This window comes from Ursus americanus, chromosome 19, assembly GCF_024610735.1.
Source record: "Ursus americanus isolate L20-20 chromosome 19, mUrsAme1.1.p, whole genome shotgun sequence".
Classification (NCBI taxonomy): domain Eukaryota; kingdom Metazoa; phylum Chordata; class Mammalia; order Carnivora; family Ursidae; genus Ursus; species Ursus americanus.
Genome location: NC_142145.1, coordinates 16,116,020 through 16,132,467, shown reverse-complemented (window position 1 = coordinate 16,132,467; position 16,448 = coordinate 16,116,020). Strand labels below are relative to the sequence as shown.

The following is a 16,448-nucleotide window of genomic DNA, read 5'->3' as shown; positions in this document are numbered from 1 at the left end:
GTATCTAGAAAGCAGTGTTGACAACATATGTGTAAGCAAATGAGATGCTGTATTCCTATAAAATTTTACTTACAAAAACAGGGCCACAGTGTGCCAACTCCTACTCTAGATAATGAAATACCACTGAAGATTTTTTTTTAAAAATATATATTTAAAATTTTTTTATATTTTATTGTTTATATATTTACTAAATAATATACGAATCTATTCTCACTGTAAAAGAATCAAAACAATACAGACCAAGTTTAAGTAGTTTTTTGTTCCCTCATTTAATTCTCAGTCCCTTTCTTGGATAACAGCTCTTATCAATGGGTATATAGCCTTCTAGAACTTTCCAGATCCTTCTCCTTGCGTTTTTGTGCAATATGTACCTACTAGATATGTATCTACTAGAAAGATGTTGTTTTGCTTTGTAAAATTGAAAAATACATTTATTGTTCTTTTTTAAAAAAAGATTTATTTATTTGAGAGAGAGAGAGTACTCAAGCAGGGGGTGGGGCAGAGAGAGACAGAGAATCCTCAAGCAGACTCCCCACTGAGCATGGAACCCGACATGGAACTCAGTCTCAGGACCCTGAGATCATGACCTGAGCCAAAATCAGGAGTCAGCCGCTTAACCAACTAAGCCACCCAGGCACCCCTACATTAATTGTTCATGAACTTCTTTGTTTCCCACAGAACAGTATGTCTTGGAGCATTTCCCATAGCATCAAATATAGATCTAACTCATTTTCATTGTTGCAGAGCATTATAAAATACGAAAGTACCATAGTGCATTTACCCTTTTCCTGACAAAGGTTGAACTATTTGACATTTCTGACATTAAATAGTTTTCGTCTCATAAAATGGAATTTTCATGTGGTTCAACCTAATAGTGTATGTCTGCTTTTTTGCCTTTACAGGCATTATTACCACAACCATCTTGCAATTGCATGCTTGTATGTGTTTCCTGGGGCAGATTCTTCTTTTTTTTTTTTTTTAAGGTTTTATTTATTTATTTATTTGACAGAGAGAGAGAGAGAGAGACAGCCAGCGAGAGAGGGAACACAAGCAGGGGGAGTGGGAGAGGAAGAAGCAGGCTCCCAGTGGAGCAGGGAGCCCGATGCGGGGCTCGATCCCAGGACCCTGGGATCACGCCCTGGGCCAAAGGCAGACGCTTAATGACTGAGCCACCCAGGCACCCCAGCCTGGGAGGTTTTTAAAATCATATATTATTATTATTATTATTTTGTAAAGCACACGTGTAAGCAAAATGCAGTTCCTTCCATCTGATTTTTAGGTTAACTCTCAAAAACCCAACTGTTAGCAAAGACAAAGACAGAAATGCAAGAAGAGATGCATAATTGGCCAAGCTGTATGTGGAGTTTTTTTCCCACTCATTCTAAGGAACATCACCATCTCTAGTTATAAATAAGAACTTATATACCAAACTGACACGTAAAAACAGGGTATTTTGTATATTCTAGACGGCAAGAGGTTATGGGTTCAGGTCAAGATGGATTTGAACACACAGCTCTGATTCTTAGTTGAAGCACCCAGCTCTGATTCTGTGAGCCATTAGAAAGGGGCAGATTTATGTGGCTGTGTACATTATTGACCATCTTTTGCCTCTGTTTATGAATCTGTAAAATGGAGATTAACATGATTACTCATAATCTCATAGGATTGTGTGAGGGGTAGACGAGACAATGGACAGAAGGCACTCAAAACAGCGCTGGGCACATAATCGTCTCCGTATGTTGGCTATTGTTGGCATAATGTGAGGATCTGGCTCTGGCAGCATAGGTCTTACCGAGTGACTTTAAGGGAAAGTGATCAACTGGACCATATTAATCAAGCTTAGAAGAAAATCCAACTGTATCATGTTTACTGTATTCTTTTTTTAAAATATTTATTTATTTGAGAGAGAGAGACAGAGAGAGTGACAGAGATAGCAAGAGAGAGCATGAGCAGGGAGGAGTGGGAGAAGCAGACTCCCCACTGAGCTGGGACCCTGATGAGGGACTCGATCCCAGGACCCTGAGATCAGGACCTGAGCTGAAGGTAGACGCTTATGACGGGGCCACCCAGGCGCCCCTACTGTGTTCTTGAAGCTAATGCCAGTGAATTGAGCGAATATGTGTACTACATGAAGCTGAATTATTGGAACAGACGGTCATCAAAGAGTTAACATAAGCACAGTAGGGGCACCTGGGTGGCTCAGTCAGTTGAGGGTCTGACTCTTGGTTTCTGCTCAGGTCATGATCTCAGGGTCAGGAGATGGAACCCCGCACTGGGCTCTGTGCTCAGAGGGGAGTCTGCTCGAGATTCTCTTCCTCCCCTTCTCCCTCTGCCGCTCCCCTTCTCTCTCTCTCTCTCTAAAATAAATAAATAAATCTTAACAAAAATAAAAACACAATAAGTATAATCAGAGAGCTAAAGGAGAATATCGGTAATACAAAGTATGAATAAAAAATCATGAAGGCAAGGGGCGCCTGGGTGGCTCAGGTGGGTAAGCATCTGACTCTTGATTTCAGCTCAGGATCTCAGGGTCCTGGGATTGAGCCCCACATGGGGCTCCATGCTCAATGCTTAAGGATTCTCTCCCTTGCCTTCTGCCCTTTCCCTAACTCACGCGTGCATTCTCTCTCTCTCTCTCAAATAAATAAATAGATCCTTAAAAATATCATAAAAGCAAGACAGACTAAAACTAGTTGAAATGGATAAATAGCACAATAGATGGCATAAAGAGTAGGGTAGATGGAGGCCAAGGAACACAAGGAGCTGGGAGTTCCATTTAAGGGAACACTCCAAGTACAGCCGGAAGGAATAAAGAAAGAGCTGGGAAACAAACCACTAAGAGATTTTGAGGCCAGAAGTGCCGTCAGAAGGAGACGTGTAACCAAACAAGCAGAAGGAAGGAAATATTTAACAAATAAGAGCAATATTTTCTCCAGAATTAAAAGAAGATAAAAGACATCAGATCGAACTGGTTTACAGAACGCCAAACCAGACTGATAAAGAAAATTCACATCGGCATACGCATCGGGACCGACCTAAACTTAAGAACATGAAACACGATGAGGAAATTGTAAAAATTTCCAGAAAGAAAGATAATCAGACACCTGACTTCGAAATGACAAAGGCAGAGCTAAAAGAGAAACCCTACGTGTATGGAAACTGAGTAACGTGTTACGCAGAGCCCTTGTGTCACAAAAAGACATGATGAGGGTTACCAACAAACAAGGTCACGAAACACTTAGAACCAGGAGTGACAATGAAAACACCAGCTGTCAAAATTAAAGATTCCGAAAATAGAAAAGCTGCCCAACACTTACTTTTTACAATACCTTTTTATTTTTAAATAATGGTAGATTTACGGGAAGTTGCAAAAATTGCACCGAAGTGTATCAATTACACCTACAGGTTTTCATTGATGGAGGTGACTGAGCGACAGCAGGAAGAGGACAATGCCACTGAAAGATTTTTATTGCTTTCGTTTCCCAAGATGGGGGCAGGCCACGCTGGGGGGCCACGTGGGAAAGTGTTTGCTCTAAGAACTGGATAGATCAAGGATGGGCCATCTCTCCGCAGCCAGGGAGGCCACAAATGTCAGAGCGTCACAAATACAGAAAATAAGAAAATGTAGTTAATACAAAAATTGGCCCCGTGATGAATGGATGCCAAGTGAAAAAATACTAGAATCCATGAACACACAGACTCAGAGGGGCCCCACATCTTTCATTCAATTCCTCCTAATGGTTGCATTGAACATAATTATAGGACGATATAAAAAGAATTGTACAATGTGTGTGGGTAGCTCTGTGTTGTTATAGCACACGTGTAGACTGTGTAACCCACACCACAATCAGGACACAGAACTATCACCATAAAGTTCTCCTTTGCATTGCCAACATGTGTAATCCCCCCCTCTACTATTCCCAACTCCGGGCAACCAGTGTTAATTACGGTTGTTCCAGAAAATAAAAAGTGTGAAAGCTACCCAATGCTCCTTATAAATTTCATTGTAATTTTGATTCCAAAGCTAGAAAAGGGGGGAAAAGTGGTACAAGAATTGACAAGGAAGAAATAAGATTACAACACGAATAAGAATGTTTAGCAAATGTGCCAGATACCAAAACCTATTATAAAAATCAATAGCATTTTTCTACACCAGCAACAATCAATCAGAAAATATAATTGAAAATAAAACATCAAGGAAAATAGCCAACTATACACTATCTAGGAATCTTTTAAACAATCTGTGTTAAGATTACCAAGGAAAAATGTAAAATTTCACATAAGGACAGAAAAGAAGACTGACATCCAATGATGGCTTAATACAAAAATGATGTCAACTTACCCCCATATAATCTATAAATTTGGAGCAATTTCAGTCAATATTCTAGTTGGATATTTCAAGGAGCTCAATAAATGTTTCCTGAAATTTTCTGAATACAGATTTTCTGAAATTTGTATGAATCCTTAATGGTCTACAAATTAACTAGCTCAACTTTGAAAAGAAGACTAAAGGCAGGGGCGCCTGGGTGGCTCAGTAGGTTAAGCGTCTGCCTTCAGCTCAGGTCATGATCCCAGCATCCTGGGATCGAGCCCCGCGGTGGGCTTTCTGCTCAGTGGGGAGCCTGCTTCTCCCTCTGCCCCTCCTCCTGCTCATGCTCGTTCTCTCTCCCGCTCTGTGCTCTCTCTTAAATGAATAAACAAAAAAAAAAAAAAAAAAGACTAAAAGCAGATATGCAGTATACTACAAATCCATAATACTAAAAACCATGTGGTTCCGGTATTAGAACAAGGACTGGCTTTGTAGGCATGTGACCTTTGCAGTCACACAGGCCCCACACTTCAAAGGGCCCCACACTTGATTTAAGTGTGATTTGCTGTCACCATCTCAATATTCTTAAACAAGAGGCTCTGCATTTTCATTTTGCATTAGCCCTGCCAATTATGCAGGCAGTCTTGACCAGAACAAAGGTTGTCGAAAGACTGGAACAGAAAGCGTAGGCTCAGAAGAATGGATTTCTGTCCAACAAAGGACGCCGTGGATAAGGAACCCACAGATAACCGACTGACTCTAAATGTTTTCAGTGAATCAGGTAGACAGGGACCAGTAGATAGAGTGACAAGGAGCTCTTGCACATCAAAGAGCAAATCCATAACCATGGGCAAAGGACACACACAGCACTTGACAGAAGAGAGTACTTCAATGGCTGGCTGACAGAAATACCCCGACTTTTTTGTAATTAGAGAAATGAAAGTTAAAACAACCGTATAGCATTTTATTTTATTATTTTTTAAAACTTTATTTATTAGAGAGAGAGCATGAGGGGAGGGAAGGGCAGAGAGAGAGAGGGAGAAGCAGACTTTGTGCTGAGCAGGGAGCCCAACGTGGGGCTCAATCCCAGGACCCTGAGATCATGACCTGAGCCGAAGGCAGACGCTTAACCGACTGAGCCACCCAGGTGCCCTTGGATAGCGTTTTAACTATCTTTTTTTTTTTCTTTCCTAAATAAACTCTACACTCAATGTGGGTCTTGAACTCATGACCCTGAGATCAACTGTTGTTTGCTATGCTAACTGAGCCAGCTAGCACCCCTGGATAGCATTTCATATCCATTCATTGCCCAAAACAAGAAAGCTGGGCAATGCAAAGAAGAAACAGGAATCAGCATCCCTGGGGAGGGTAGACTGGGGGAGTCACTCTGGAGCACAATCCGGTGGGATTTACCAGTGTTCGTTTACTTGATGACCCAGCAATCCCACTCGCAGGTGTATATCCTGAGCTAAGCCTCACGTAGGTCTGTATGGAGACACTCAGGGTGTTTCTGTGGGTTGCAGGCCATCTCTGTGTCTATTGCCCAGGGACTAGCTAAGCCTATGATTCTGATGAATTATTACAGGTAGTTAGAAGGTCTGGACTGTGAGCGCAGTAGCACCATAAACAGAACACGAATAACATCACCAACGTAGCACTGAGTGACATGTGTAGAAACAGGAAGTCCGAAGCACAAAATCATGTATATAAATTATAAATACACTTACACAAAAAAAGAACATCTGTGAATGAGAGGACGGACATCAAAAACGTACGGGTCGGGGTAACGGGGAAGGGAGAGAGGAAGGGAGAGACGAGGGAAAATGAAAGGAAATGAATTATTTAAAGTGAAGGACACAAGGACACTTAAGAGCACAAACAAAAGAAGAGCTTCGCAGGGCCAAGGTGAAGAGCGTCGTTAACAGGGGAGCCTGGTGACGGCTCCGGACTGCTCCTGACGGTAAAAAAAATAAAATAAAATAAAATAAAAAATAAGAAAAAAAATTAACTGTCTAAAATGAGGTCCCACAAAACTGGGTAAAAAATTTTAAAGACTGAGTATTTTCTCCTGGCTGTATCGGGGAGAAAGAAAAGCTACCAATTTCTAGCTACATCTTTTTACTCCCTCAAACCAAGTACTACTTAAAAGAATTCATATTCCTAATTTTTTTTTTCCAGCAGCAGACCATGCCGCCGACCTGAGAACAGACGGCATTGTTCTCCCGCAGTGTAGACGGGCTGTGGATACAAGACGGAGGCTCGCGGAGTGGCATCGGAATGCCTCTGTCTCTCTTCTGTTTTCCAACATTTCAGATTGATGGCTTTACGAGGTGGAACTGAGTGCCCATAAATTCATTTCAAAATAACGCAAAGACCCTAACCTTACCTACTTCTTTTGCTTTGGAATTCAGTGTATGACTCCGTCGGGAAGCTTGGGAGCAACGTTCTCCACGGAAACGTGGACAGGCTGGGATCTTACAGCGAGTGCCTCTCCACGCGTGCTCCGTCGGGGAGTTTCCGAGGACAGTACTGCAAGCTTCGCATCGTGCAGGTGAGCGTGGGGATCTGCACTCATGCTCTCCGAGCACAACCGAACTTCATGATGGGGAACCTCATATAACTCCGTCGATTGTTTCTCTTGAAAAAAAAAACAAAAAACCAAAACTCTTAAGATGTTTGGCAAAACATTAAAACTAAATTGCAAACAGCCCCACTTGCCTGTTTTAAGTGTGGGACATGACAGGAGGCAGTTGTCCCCGAACCTCCTAGGCCTTCAGATATTCCCCCCGCTCCATCGTATGGGGCAGGCCTTCTGAACAACCTTCATGTGGAATCCAAGGTCAAGTCCCAGCCAGTGTTTCTGGGCATTAACTCCTGAGTCACCATCTGTTTCTGAAATACCAGAAGGAGGGTGGACTTCCCATTACCTGTAACCCTGTCCCAGAAACAGAGCTCCCAGATTGGAATTTGAGGCTATCTTAGCAGATGGGCCCGGACTTCTATGAACATCACTGCATCTGACTGAGGTCACAGGGCTCACTATCTTCAAAGCATGTTAGCTCTTTTGCTGCTGGAAAATAAAACCAGGAAAAACACGGCCTCCTGTTAAATACAAAAATAGACTTTATGATGTCACACCACATTAACAGAAAATAACAGGTTGGCTAAAAACAGTCATATAAAATAGCAATAAGAAATCCAAGCTCTCTAATTCTAATGCTATAAAATGGTCTTGCAATGGTTAACTATTGGAGCTAGAGAAATTATCACCCAACTCCGCTTGTCCCACCGAGGGTTATGATAATGATTGCTTGAGGGTTTAATCCGTGTGTACAAACGTCATATCTTATTTTTGAAGCAGATTAATGGTTTTGATATCAGAGCAAAAGGTCAGGCCTACACAATCATGTACGATACATGTTTAGAAGCAGCATTCTGGAAATTTTTATTTATGATTTGATCTTTTCTTTATTGGGACAGGCATTCTAAGCATGGGCTTGATTGATGAATAAAATCTTTTTAAAAGTTTTATTTATTTGAGAGAGAGTGAGCGAGAGAGAACACGAGCGGGGGTGGGGGAGGGGGTGGGAGGCAGAGGGAGAAGCAGACTCCCTCCTGAGCAGGGAGCCTGATGCGGGGCTCGATCCCATGACCCTGGGATCATAACCCAAGCCAAAGGCAGCCGCTTTAACCGACTGAGCCACCCAGGCGCCCCATGAATAAAATCTTTGAATAAAATCTTTACTTGAGATGTTGTGTCCTGTCACTAAGAAATCACCACTTGGCAGTTCTGTTGAAAATCACAGGACTGTCAAATCTTAGTACTGTGGGGGACAGGTGCACGGGGACAGATCCCACACTGGTGGCGGCTTTGTAAATGATCGGCTGCATACTTTGATTTAAAATGACAGCATCCGATCTTCTGTAAAGTTAACTTGAACCACTCCGTAATGGGGCAGCCATCTCCAAAGACATCAGCAAACATCTTTCCAAACCTTTCTCTCCCCTGGCCTAACTTTCTTAATCTCGGGCAGCACAAAGCCTTAGAAACGATGGCGCACGTATGCTGTGAACGCTAAAATGAAAGAACGTTGTGGCATTGTGTTTTTCAGGATGGAGCCGAATACAGCGTGGGCGTGTGTGTCCCTGACTCTTGCGCCGAAGAGGATGTGACTGTGATGTCTCAGTTGGGTAGGTCCGAAAGATACCCAGGGAAACTATTTCCTTCTTGGAGTCAAGAAAGGCCATTCCTTCAGGAATGAACCAACCTTTTCATCCTGATAAGTCTAACACATGGAGAATAGTGGCATTTGGGGGATTTGGGAATGGAGAGGGTAGGATAGGAGGGGAGTAGGTAGGAAGGAGGGGAAAGAATAAAGAGAAGGTAAGGGCTGAATCTTCACACAATCAAACGTAAGATGTGAACAATCTTCCGTCACCCACAGTGGCCCGGGTAGGCCTGAAGAGAGGCGGCGGGCTGTGTCCGATTTCTGTACTGCGAGTGCTTTCTGCTGGGGCCCGTGTGTGGAAATCTGTCAGCTGCCACGTCCACAGAGCCTTTCTGAGCTGGGATTGGGGCAGCCGATGTGCTGTCAAGGCTTAGCACTAGGGGCCCCGCGTTTGGTCCTGGTTGTCACCTCCCAGCTGTGTGATCCCGGGCAAATCACTTAATCTCCCCACATTTCAGTCACTTCCTCTGCACGGGGAGGGGGGGACCCCGAAGGTCAGAGTGGCTCCGACACTCTGCAGCCTAGCAGGCTCTTCGGACCTTCGCCTTACAGAATGAATACACTTCAGTTCACATGGAAACTGGTTTGGCTTCCTCTAACTCTTTCAAAATGTTCAAAGAAAGAGTTTTAAAGGCCGGAAGTCTTACTGCTAGCGTCTTTTGTTATTTATTCCGGTTATCCAAATAAGAACTTACGCGACCCATTAAAGGGAAGATACTGTTTCTCTACTGACAGAACACTTCTGACACCAAATGTGCGGATTTCCCCCTCACGCTACACAGTTCTGACACTAACTGTCTGGAAAGAGTACTCACCCCATAGGTTAAGGGCACAAGACTGTCCCCCACTTCAGACACCAATCCCAAGTAGTGGGTGCTGTCTGACATGGCTACAAATCAGGGGTTCCCATGGTATTTTCCTCAGGTTTGATAACTGGCTCTCATGGCTCACAGAATACAGAGAAACACTTTCCTATTCCTGGCTGATTGTTAAGGAAGAGCCAAATGGAAGAGATGCACAGGGGAGCTATTGGGAAGGGACTCAGAGCTTCCTCACCCTCTCAGGGTGACCCTCCCATCCCAGCACCTCCACGTGTTCACCAACTCGGAAGCTCTCCGAACCCCTCTGTGTAGGGTTTTCATGGAGGTTCCATTATGTAGGCGCATTTGATTAAATCACCGGCCATTGGGGCCATCGGTGATTGACTCAATCTCCATCCCTCCCGGAGGTGGGGGATGGGGCTGGAAGTTCGAATCCTCTAATCACAGGATCGGTTCCTCCATCAACCAGCCCCTTCCTCCTGGAGTCGTCTTGTTCCCATAAACTCCAGTCTGGTTGAAAGCTTATTGTGAATAAGAGCACACACTCCTCCTACCCCTGTCACTCAGGAAATTCCAAGGGCTTTACGGGCTCTGTGCCAGGAAGCTGGGCTGAAGACCAAATATAGATTTCTTATTATATCACAATATCGCACACGTATTAAACATCTTCTTTTAAGTGTTGATATTGCGGTTAGTTTCCAATAACCTGACACTGTCCTCTGAATTTATGATTATCCCTACAGCTTCGGGTCCAGGATCTGTCTCTCTAGGCAAATATTTTATGTGCTGTTAAAAAGAAAACCAATTGTTATGAATTAAATTTCAATTTCAATTCTGGTTGGCGAGGCCATCAATATCCTAGCAACGAAGAGGAATGTGCAGATTTGTTATGAGATTAGCATTTCAAGCGAATAAATGGCTCGCTAAGTCTGAGTTAATGTTCATTATTATTTAGGAGATTTATCAATTAGCCTAGTTTTGCTGGCTAATGCTAAGCTGATTAGCCAGAGTTGACATTAGAATAAAGTAGAAGGTGAGAGGCTATTATGAATACAAAGATGTCTTGATGATTGTCTTTGAGGACCTGGGAAAAGAAGAGCCCACAGGGGTGGATGTGCGAGGGGACCTTTGTCTGTGCTGCTGAGGCCTTTCACCAGCTTCTGCTGGGAGCTTCTCTGCCCAGGAGAGAAGGGCTCTATCCGGAAAGGATTTCTTGGCTCTTCCCTTTGCAAGTGCAGGAGGCGGGGGCACAGCTCCGCAACGGTGGCCTCGCTCACCCAGAGCAGCAGGGCAGGGAGTTCACGGGTGGGGACCGTAGCAGACAGGCCGAGAAGAAATGAGCCCAAGACTGCAGAGAGAGGCAAGACCATGCCGGGAAGGGCAGAAGGTATTGCTTCCAGGCAAAACACCTGCCCCGCGTGGCTGCCATAGGGTCTTACGACATTTCAGTCGCCTGACTTGGCATCACTTCTTGAGAATGAAAATATGTGACACCGGGGTGTTGAGAGTGTGGACCCAAAGAAAGGCAACCGCCAAGTAGGCCAGCAAACACTTTATTCGTTGTCTTCTGAGGACAGCGGCCCAGGAGACGGTATTTTAGGTCACCCTGAAGAATGGCCCCGAAGCCTGTCAGCTCCAGGGGATTCTATCCGGGAGCAAGAGGGGGACACGCTCTTGCAAGCGGTTCTCCAAATACGTGTGAGGCACAAGGCATACTTTGTTTGGTTGTAGAAATCAAGGTCTTCTGATTTCCACGGCTCTGGGGGGCCGCGGGGTTGGGGGGAAGAACCACGCTGGAGGCGGTAAGGGGGCTTGAGCTGGCCCGGGTTAGCGAAGGGGCTGCGGGTGGCACATGGCGAGATGCTGGGGGGAAACAGATCAGACAGAGGTCTCCCGTTCCCCTGCATAGACCTAGAATCTGGCAGTGTAGACACTTCGCTTCGACTGAATGTGCACGGGCCGCCAGCTGGATTTATTTGCTCCGGCAGGATTTAGCACAAGGTATTGGCGCTTGGCCACGGTGCTGCTGGGACCGAGGACATTGAGTCCGGTCGTTTGGTGAGGGCGCACGAGCCCACAAACCCAACCGTCCTCAGGCAGCCCCATTCGAGAGTCTTGGCCTGGTTCCCGGCCTGTGTGCGGCCTCGTCACGTCGCGATCTGGGGGGTCTCTGTGTTAGGAGGCTAGGGCTGCCCCCAACAAAATACCACAGACTGGGGGGCTTAACAACAGAAATGCACCCCTCCTAGTCCTGGCTACTGGAAGTCCGGGTCCCGGTGGTGGCAGGGCTGGTCTCTCCCGAGGCCTCTCTCCTGGGCTTGCTCGCTGGGTGTGTGCTTACATGTGTGTGTCCAAACTTCCTTTGGACACAGATCAGAATCTGTGATGGCCTCATTTTCATTTAATCACCTCTCCAGAGGCCCTACCTCCAAATACAGGCGCAGTCTGAGGTCCTGGTGGTTAGGGCTGCAACATAGGAATATGGGTGGGTGAGGGGGCACAATTCAGTCTGTAAGAGTCTCTTCTCAGAGACCCTTTGATTTGAGGACCTCCAAGGCCCAGTTCTGTTCTACTCACTCTCTTCCTCTCCTGATGGACGCCTGGCTCCCTGAGTCCTGTGATTGCCCTGAGAGGAGGGTGGGCGCCCTGGGGTCTGGGACAGTGGTGTCTGCAGTGCAGCCCTCAGACCTAGGACCCCACTTTAGGGACCACTCCTCCGGCCTTCCTCTGGCTGTGTCCTCCCCGTGGGATGAGATGTCTGTGGGGTCAGGGGGACATGCCCACCTTCCCCTTCTCTTCCAATCACACTCTGAGTAACCAGAACCCCAGAATTCCCTGCCCAGCTGGCTGCCAGCCCCCCTCTAAGGGGGGACTATCGGGGAGGGTCAGGGAGGTGGGGCTTAGGTTGTCTGCACTCTGCACGTAAGGCCCTCGGGGGGTATAGGAGCAGGGAGAACGTGGGAAGAGAAAAGTGGTGGGCCGGGAGCTGGAGGGGGCTGTCCTGCTGAGCCCCCCACAATGTGTTCTTACCCCTGAGGGAATGGAGGGGATGGACCTGAGCGTCTGGAGGCCAAAGCTGATGATGACTTCAGTATAACCAAGTTTAACCTCCCCCAACACACACACACACACACACACACATACACACACACACACACACACACACGCACACACGCACACAGAGCATTGTTCTGGCTTCTTGCTTGGCCAGAGCTATCCCGCGGTTTACAAGTTTAAGTATCCAGCAGCCTGGAGTATCTTTGGGGTCACGGGGGCAGTGTAGACCCTCCTCTGTCCTTCAGGGTCTGGACACTGACTTCAGACTTCATCTGGGGGCAACCGCTGACCCCCAGAAGGGACTCCCCTGGGGTGACAGAGGTGAAGTCAGTTGGAATTTGCTTCAATCAGCTTCGGGGCCTGTGAGGCAGCTCCCCTAGGATTCAGATGCAGGAAGAAGACCATTTGAGACAACTAGGAACATTTTCCAGCTGCTGTTAGGCCTGGGCTTCTTGAGACAGGAAGATTCAGACCTAAGGAAAAGCGTCCTTTTAAAAACCATGGAAGATGAAAGGTTTAATCTGGAATCCCAGATGTACATTTTACCATTCTGTTCCTTATTCTGCTGTCTTGTACTTCTCGTTACATTCAGGGCCCTAAATTAAATTTTTTAAAGAAGGTTTGTAAGAGTGTAGATAAACTACGAAGCTTTTTGACATCTTGATTTTGGATTTCTCTGTGGCCTCCAGTACATGCTGTGCCATTAAGGCTGACAAAGGAAGGTTCTGGCTGCTGTGGTCTCCGAGGATGCCTGCAGGTCCCCTCAGGGACGCAGCTGGGCTTGGCCTTGTAGGTCTGGGAGGCTGACTTTCTCAGGGCATCCGGAGTCATCAGGCTGAAGGGCCTGGTTCACACGGCCCAGAAGCTCCTGAGTGGTTCCTGGATTAAACAGAAGGCCAGTCGATTCCTTTTAAAATTCCAACGAGGATGGACATGGCAGCTGGTCAGTACGCTTCTGCTTCAGGAGAAGAGTTTATCTGGTAAATTCAAGTAGAACCAGGCAGTAGCTGGCGGGGGTGGGGGGGCATTGATTCAGAGCAAATGGAATCGGATACTGAGGAAACTGCTGCCGTGTCCCCTTTGGGGACCTACTTAATGGAGCACCCTGCCCTCAGCCAGTGCTAAGGACACGGGGACAACTCCTTCCTGTCTCCACCGCTAACAGATCACAATTAAGAATCACAATTAACACATGTTATTAATCTCGTAGTGACAAGCTGGGGCATTTCAGACACCCTCTGGTCACACTCATGGGAACAATGGGTGTTGGAGGTAGAAGGGACATTAGAAGACATTGTGTCTAACCCACCCTTCCTCATTAGCCAGAGGACGAAATGAGACCCAGAGAGGTGAAGTAACTTGCCCAGGGTCACACAGCAAGCGGGCTCAAACCCAAGCCTCGTGATGCCAGTCGAGGCAATGCGTTGTGGTGAACTGAGGCAGCGTGAGGAACTGAAAAGACCACACTCTTCAGGTTCATACAGACCTGAATGAGTTCCATCCCTGCCACTTAGCGGAGATAAGACAGGCAGTGATGTTTATTGGGCTCTGGCTGTACCAGGCATTTGCTAAGTGTTTTCTAGTTATCGCTGCATTTGGTTCTCACAACAACCGTATAAGGAACTGTTTTCTCCATTTTACCAAGGGGGAAACTGAGGCACGGAGCAATGAAGTACCTTGTGCATGGTCATATTATAAAGGGTAGATGCAGGCCCTCAAACTGCAGAAACTGTATTCTTAGCTACTCTGCTTAAGGGCATGAACTTATCCGAGGAGAATTGTCCTGGTCTGTAGAATAAGGTAAATAATAGTTCCTTGTAGGTTGTTGATGGATTAAAGAGAATGATCAAAATATGTCTCATACCTAATGGGCACGTAATATTTTATTTTTTTGGTATTTATTATGGCCGTTGCTATTTAATGAAAACGTACTGTGTCCGCCAATGTCTGCTGAAGTTTTGGAAGCTCCCTGGTCCTGTGGTTCTCAGTGTGTGTCCTGATTGACAGCACGAGCACCTGGTTTCTTGTTAGAAGTGTGAATTCTCAGGTCCCCCTGCCCCAGACCTACGGCATCAGCCCTCAGGAAGGGGAGCAGGGAGCAATCTGTGGCGAAACCCTCCAGGTAATTCTGGGGCACTCGAAAGTTCAGGACCACGGCCCTCATCTTGCCACTAATATCCCGACTAACTCCTTGCAATGACCATTAGCTGTGCCCTGAGTCGGTGCTTCTGAGTTTCCATTTTAGACTGCACCTTTCCCCAGCCTGTGGGCTTCCGTTGTATTTTTTCATCTCACATTGCATTTCTCTCTCTCTCTTGTGGGGAACCTGTTTGCAAACAGATTTGAGATCAATGGCACCTTTTAGGATTGTCCTTCCCAGCGCTGTGCCGGGAGAGGATGCGGGAGTCTGGGCGGGCTTTGAAGTCTGGAGAGCACGGTCCACACCGCGAGGGGCTGAGTTCCTCCTTCCGTGAATCTCAGCATCCTCGTGCCTTATTTTCCCCATCTGTACATCAGATATATGAAAAGCCAGCTGCCCTTTTTAATGTCAAAGTTTTGTTTTGAAATAATAGATATGAAAGCTCTTGGAAAAGTATATTTATGGCAAAATAAAGTATTATTAATACAATCTCTCTTTTTTCCCCTTGGTAGATATTTTAAGATTCAGAAATACTTCCTTTTTGGCCCCTTCTCTCTCTCTCTTTACAATGAATTCCTCCTCATCGGACGTGGGTGTGGCTAGATGCGCTGCTGGAATGTTCCCCTTCGACACCTTTGTTGCCATGTGTCTGTGAGTATGGGCATCTGAGGTCCCGGGTTGGGATGTGTATGTCGGGGCTGTGTTATCAGCTTCCACTCACCAACGGTGCATAGTCGTTTAATTTTCATTCCTGAGTGATGTCTGGCCAATGCTCCACGGGAGATCGCCCTGTACCTTAAATGAGAACGTTCGGAAGTGTCCAAGAGGAAGGCTGGCCACACCCACATGTGACTGAGTTTCAGAGTCACTGAGAAATGTATCCTGTCCCAAAATAGTCCTGTTCCTGTCATGTTCTTCTGAAGATGAATTTCTTCTCTCTGAGGCATGGCTTCTCCCACAAAGCCCTCAGCATTCCCGCCTGTTACTTTTTCTTTGCATCATGCATTGGTCCTCGGGACAAACTAATAGAATTGCTGGCCTGTAGCTGGAATTGTTGGTAAGAGGCTTTCCTGAAAACCTCACTTATATAACCGCCACCCCCCAGATGTCCATGTCTGTAGCACCCTGTCACCCGCATCAAAGGCGAGCTTTATAAAAACTAGTACTAGTTTGATAGATTACATACATTGGTTTAATGAACATTTTAAAAAACTTAGTAACAAGGAGTTGTTTCCCGCAACTTTTTCTGCTATTCCTACTTTTCACTCCTGTTTCTACATCTCTGTGTGCGAGTTGGGTTCTTACTGATTTTGAAACTATGTAATGTAGATGAAAGATACGAATCCTTAGTCGTATCAGCTACAAGTATCTTCCTCAGTGTTTGGGTTGCTTTTGTTTATGTTTTTTTTTGTTTTGTTTTTTGTTTTTTTACAATTATAATAAGGAATTTAGTGAAATCCATTCATCTTTGACTTTATCATTGCTTTCATTGTTTATTCGAGAACGCCACTCCCACCCCTTAAAACTGTTAGGTATTTATCTGTATTTTAGTCGGGGGCTTGAGTGGTTTGTTTTTCACTGGGCTGTTTTCTCTGATGTGCCCGTGGCGTTGGTGTGAGAGGCTTGGTCACACCTGTCTTTTCCCTGCAGGTGCCTCACCTTGCTGGGCGTCTCCCTGCCCCTGGCCGGGACTGTCTACGTGGCAGTCAGGGAGAGGGGGTCCGACGGCAGGGCGCCAGCCGCGCCTCCGGCCACCGACGGGAGTCTGCCTTTGAGAGAGACGCAGAGGAGTGAACCGAGCAGCAGACCAGGTTGCCCGGCCCATCTCTCGCTATCAGGAGCCCCGAGCAGAGGAAAAAGTAGGCATTTTAAGAAACTATGACCATTCACGA

At 46.1% G+C, this 16,448-nt stretch overlaps 1 protein-coding gene across 1 annotated transcript in view; it reads left to right on the top strand.

Moving 5' to 3' along the window:
• Positions 1-6,695: 6,695 nt before the first annotated feature.
• LOC123787560 (O-acyltransferase like protein-like) overlaps positions 6,696-16,448 on the top strand; it is a gene marked incomplete at its 5' end in the record, with an annotated part of 47,311 nt that continues 37,558 nt past the window's right edge. Inside the window, 4 exons of the mRNA XM_045790383.2 lie at positions 6,696-6,860; positions 8,422-8,500; positions 15,069-15,207; positions 16,207-16,415. Coding sequence (XP_045646339.2) covers positions 6,696-6,860; positions 8,422-8,500; positions 15,069-15,207; positions 16,207-16,415 — 592 coding nt within the window. The remainder of the gene's footprint in view (positions 6,861-8,421; positions 8,501-15,068; positions 15,208-16,206; positions 16,416-16,448) is intronic.